The sequence below is a fragment of the Vespula pensylvanica genome, chromosome 15, assembly GCF_014466175.1.
Source record: "Vespula pensylvanica isolate Volc-1 chromosome 15, ASM1446617v1, whole genome shotgun sequence".
Taxonomy (NCBI): domain Eukaryota; kingdom Metazoa; phylum Arthropoda; class Insecta; order Hymenoptera; family Vespidae; genus Vespula; species Vespula pensylvanica.
The window spans coordinates 2790076-2795075 of record NC_057699.1 but is presented as its reverse complement, the minus strand read 5'-3'; the positions used below and the strand labels follow the sequence as shown (position 1 = coordinate 2795075).

The window sequence follows — 5000 nt, the reverse complement described above, 5'->3', positions numbered from 1 at the left end:
TACTCGTCATTTTTCCTATCTCTTATATGTATCTAACGTACTAATAAATTCCTTATAGAAAATTAAGTAGATATATTTCTTCAACATAGTTAGTATCCATGTATATATGAAATGTACTCTTTCATATATACGTATTTTCTTTCCATTCGTAACGCCTTTTGCGATTTGTAAGGATACCTTGCGTACAACAATCAAGATATCACTTAGGTAGTACATTGCACGAGACTGTTAGTCTCGCTGAGAGAAAAAGAGATAGTGGGAAGGAGAGACGGTGAAAAAAAGAAAAAGCAAAAACGAGAAAAAATATATATATATATATATACACAGGGAGATTGTTCTTGATAAGGTACGAAAGCATTTTTGGTCCCGGAGAAATTACACTTTCGTACTTTAATCCTCGAGACAATACCATGGCGTAGTCCGTGGCTTGTGGCCCAGGGCAAAGGGTTGTACGTTCTCATCGACTTTCTTTCTCTTTCTACTTTGCGGTCTCTTCTTGTCGTCTCTCCTCGTTTAACTCATAGTCACCGTCTCCATCTTTCTACCCCCCTCTCTCTATCTTTCTCTCTCTCTCTCTTCTTTTCCAGCGTGCTAATATTTTCCGAAGGGTTGAAATCTAATTTTTTTTCAGAACCCCTGTCTAAATTCTCTTATTTTTTATCTCTCTTTCTCTCTCTCTCTCTCTCTCTCTCTCTTTACTTTTAGATTCTCCTTCTTATTATTCGTTCACCGTGTCGTTCCCAATGGACACAATAAAAATGCCATCTGAAATATGCATCCCTTAATAAAACTGTCCAATTAGAGGAGAGAATGGAATTAAGTATTTAGGGGGTGTCGGAAGACTTTTCCATGGTGGTTCTCAGGTGCTCCCGGAAAACCCTTTCGCGAAAAGATTAGGTTCTTAGGTTCTTCCCCTTTGACCGGGCAACCTTAGCAAAAGAAGGACAGAGAGAAAAGAAAAGTGGGTGGGGAGGATGAGGAGGAGGAGAAGGAGGAGGAGGAGGAGGTAGCCGCTGTGGCCGTATTTCGTCCGAGAAGAGACGGGACTTGAATTATTTATGGAAGCGAGATTTTCTTCTCCCATCCAAGCTTTTTCTACGGTCACACCGATTTATCGCCACCTTGAGTTTTTTCCCCAATGCGTATCTATGTCCAGAATTTGTCTATACGATTTTTATACCTCTTCTTTACTCGTATTTTTTAATGGAAAAATCACACATACATATACATATATATATATACACATATATACCTAAAATTGTTAAGTATTGTAAGAAATATTTAAGAATACACAAATACGTGATAACATTGTTGTTTAAGTTTAGTAAAAGGCTTTCAAATGAAACGTGACTCGAATTTAGAAAAATTCTTTACGATCGTTATTATTAATTATTTCTAATAGAAACTTTCAATCGATTCGCTCGTCTTTGTTTAATTTATGCGATCGATAATATTGAAAGATTCTTGCTATATGATATTTCATATAATCTCTTTCTTTCTCTCTCTTTTTATCCGTCTTTTTCTCTTGGTATTTCGGCATGGCAAATGATTTTGTTTTCGTCGCGGTAGCGAGAATCGAAGAAGAGACAAAAAGCGGATACGATCGGTTCGGCGTTAAAAGGGGTTGGTAGCACGTGGCAGGGACAGGTTGGTCGTTTATAAAATGAAATCCCTCGAATATTTCAGTCGTACAAATCCTCCCTTCTCGAGTTCGATGCCAATGAATAGTACTCGTAGTAGTAGTAGTAATAGGAGGAGGAGGAGGAAGAGGAGAAAGTAACGTAGAGAGTAAAAGAGAGAAGGAGAGTGAAAGAGAAAGAGAAAGAGAGAGAGAGAGAGAAGCAGAGAGAGAGAGAGAGAAAGAGAGAGAGAGAGAGAGAGAGAAATAGCGGTCAAGGCGGCAATCGTAAAAATTCCACGGGGTTGCGATGGTGCATTGGAAATCTGTGTAATTAACCGTAGGAATTTCTGTTCCTATGGGGGATGAGTCGATTAAAAACGCGAGCAACGCCTACAATGAAAATCGGAGGTTGAAGACTTTTTTTCTCTTTCTCTTTCTCTTTCTCTCTTTTCCACTCACTTTCTCTCTTTCTCCGTTTCTTCCTCTTCTCCTCCCTCGTTTTTATATAGGTATATTTTTTTTTTCCTCTCGTCGCTGCTCTCTCCCATCGTACGTTGGCACGCCGTACATTTTTTCGATGCTCGATTAAAAATACTTCCAGTCAATTATACGAGATAACACTCGGTTCTTTTTCTTTCTTTTTTTTTTTTTTTATTTGTTTATTATTAGTTTCAACTTACGTATTTATCTATATACTTTAAAAAGTCGTTCCGACTTTTTCTAATCGTTCTTTTTTTTTTTTTTATCAAGTATGTGTAAAATACGCTCTGTCTTTCTTTTACGTTATTATAAATTATATATATATGTATATATTCTAGTAGAAGTGATAATTATAAAAGAATTTTTAAATGGAAATGAAATAAATATAAGAATACAAATGATATTTCTTTATCTTTAAGACGTTTGTACGAGTATGCGAAAGAAACAGAGAAAGAAAGAAAGAGAGAGAGAAAGAGAAAAAGATGGGAACAGTAATACCTTACAAACCTTAATTGGTACAACTCTATTTCTTGCAAACCAATCTGATCGACTTAACAAACCCTACAGCAAGTAAAATTTATGAGCAATCTTTCTGGATTATGTACCGTTTTACTCGCTGAACTTATCTATCTTCACGCGTACATGACTTTCGTATCAGACTTTTTCAAATATGTATTTAAACGTTTCTCAAGAGCTTCACCTCTACAATTTTAATATTAATTTGAAATGTGTTCTTCGTTTGAATTTTTATGGAAATTATTGGTAAGGAAATATTTTATATTATCTCATGAATTAATTAGATTCATTTTCCATACATAGATACTTTGATTATTTGCATGTTTCTCGATCGTATACGCGATCGATTAAATCTAACGAGTTTTCTGTTGCATTCGCAAATCGATTCGAATTAGATAGGGGATACTTTGAAGGAGAATTTCTTCGAAAGGAAGATAGAGAAAAAAGAGAGAGAGAGAGACAGAGACAGAGACAGAGACAGAAAGAGAGAGAGAGAGAGAGAGAGAGAGAGAAGGAATCTAACGTCGTTCGAAGTAAATTTATACGACTAATACAGAGCTGTGTCAGGACTCTTAATATCCTACGGGCGTACTACGATGAAAGGAGGCGAGTTTGAAAAAGTGCAATATCACGGAATACATAAATGCGAGATGAGGCGATTTGAATGAAAAGCAAATAAATTTCGTCGGTGACTACGTTCGAGACCACCACCGCGACCGCCGCCATCGTGTATATCCAATTTCGTTTTCACGCCGGTTTCATTTATTTCAGCCTCGTAATCGTGCTATCCGACACGGCTATATATGTATACCCCATGATTATAATAATATCGTCATAGTTAGGTCGTTTATACAATGTTACAATATATCCTATAATATAACCCTGCATTTTCGAAAATAACTTAAACGATTGTATTTTTTGATTTTTCTGTTACAGGTACGTTCCTTTAAGGTAGTTATTGTTCCTCCTGAATGTTAACACAAGATACAAGGGTACGTTTTATCATCATAAATGCATACATTTATTCATTCGAAACAATTTTATCCGATAATTACTATTTAACTCTTCTTGTTCTTCTTGTCCTTTTTTTTTTTATCATTTCATTTAAAAAACATTAAAAAACAAATTCGATCTCGAGTATCGTTCATCTGACATAGACGAATGAATACGTTCTATCGATAGAGACGATTTCATGCTCTATGAGAGATGAGAAGGAAACGATCGAATATCATGCTTCTTTTTTTCTCTCTTTCTCTCTCTCTCTCTCTCTCTCTCTCTCTCTCTCTCATAATCTAGTGCTATAGGTGCATCATACTAGGTACAATACATAGGTGCGTGCGAAAATGCATTATTCGCGTCCTCCTCCTACCAGCAGATTTCGTATTACGAAGAACCCCTCCGAAGGCGTCAGAAGCGTGCTACTTTCGATGGATGCTCACTCGATACGACGAGATACGAGTATATTCTGGGGATCGAGATAAAAGAAGCGAGTGGGTAGAACGTGACGAGACAATGGATCATCGGTCCACTAGCCATAATACAATCGCATCAGCATCTCACTGTATTGTTTGCCCTGCTTTGATATCGGCCCGGAGCTCTCTCGATTCTTTCTTTCTCAAGTCTACTATCTTTCTCTCTTCTCTCTTTCTCTTTTTCTTTCTTTCTCTCTTTCTATCACTTTTTCTTCTATTCAGTCATATTCAGATCATCATCCTACTTACTTCTAGGATTTTTTTACTACACGATTTTTTACAATACGATTGAAATTAGTATATGTGCGTAAAAGAGAGAGAATGAAAGTATGATAAAAAGTATAAATTAATTGTACGAAAGCATAGAACGGAATATCGTAATTTTTTCTTTTTTTTTTCGATGTTTCGAGAGCTAACATAAAAAAGAATAAGAATGATAGAGAAAGAAAGAAAGAAAGAGAGAGAGATAGAGAGAGAGAGGGAGTCAGTGAGAGATAGAGAAGATAGACGGTCTTGAAGATTAAACGATAGAATTCCACTGCGCCTTTCCCTTTACTCTTGGGATCGACAAATTAGTACAATTAGAATCCCTCAAAGAAAATTGATAAATTCCTTCGGAACAATTTCGCGACTCATTTCACACGGGGTTGCCCTTTCCCGTTGTTCCTTAGATATTCCTACCGTCTAAGAGAGGAAATAGGACTCTTCGAGCGAAAACTTATCGCGACAAATAGCCGAGAAATTAGCGAGAAATTGAGAGTTCATTTTTTTCCCTCCCTTTTCTTCTTTCTTTTTCTTTCTTTCATTCTTTTTATTTTTTATTTTTATCTTCGTTTTCAACCAACTTCAAAATCTACTACGTCCTTTTAATACGTTCTAATTCGATCATTCTATCGATACTTTTCTATGTG

The 5000-nt window shown here is 36.2% G+C and overlaps 1 protein-coding gene across 12 annotated transcripts in view; it reads left to right on the top strand.

Moving 5' to 3' along the window:
• LOC122634677 (dachshund homolog 2) overlaps positions 1–5000 on the top strand; it is a 215764-nt gene that overhangs the window by 34553 nt on the left and 176211 nt on the right. For 8 of the 12 annotated variants that reach the window (XR_006328449.1, XM_043823847.1, XM_043823848.1 and 5 more), the window contains exon 2: positions 3554–3568. The exons of the other annotated variants lie outside the window; for them this stretch is intronic. Coding sequence is in view for 7 of the 8 variants with exons in the window: in XM_043823847.1 (XP_043679782.1) it covers positions 3554–3568 (15 nt within the window). In the remaining variant the exon portion in view is untranslated. The remainder of the gene's footprint in view (positions 1–3553; positions 3569–5000) is intronic. 12 annotated transcript variants of the gene reach the window in all.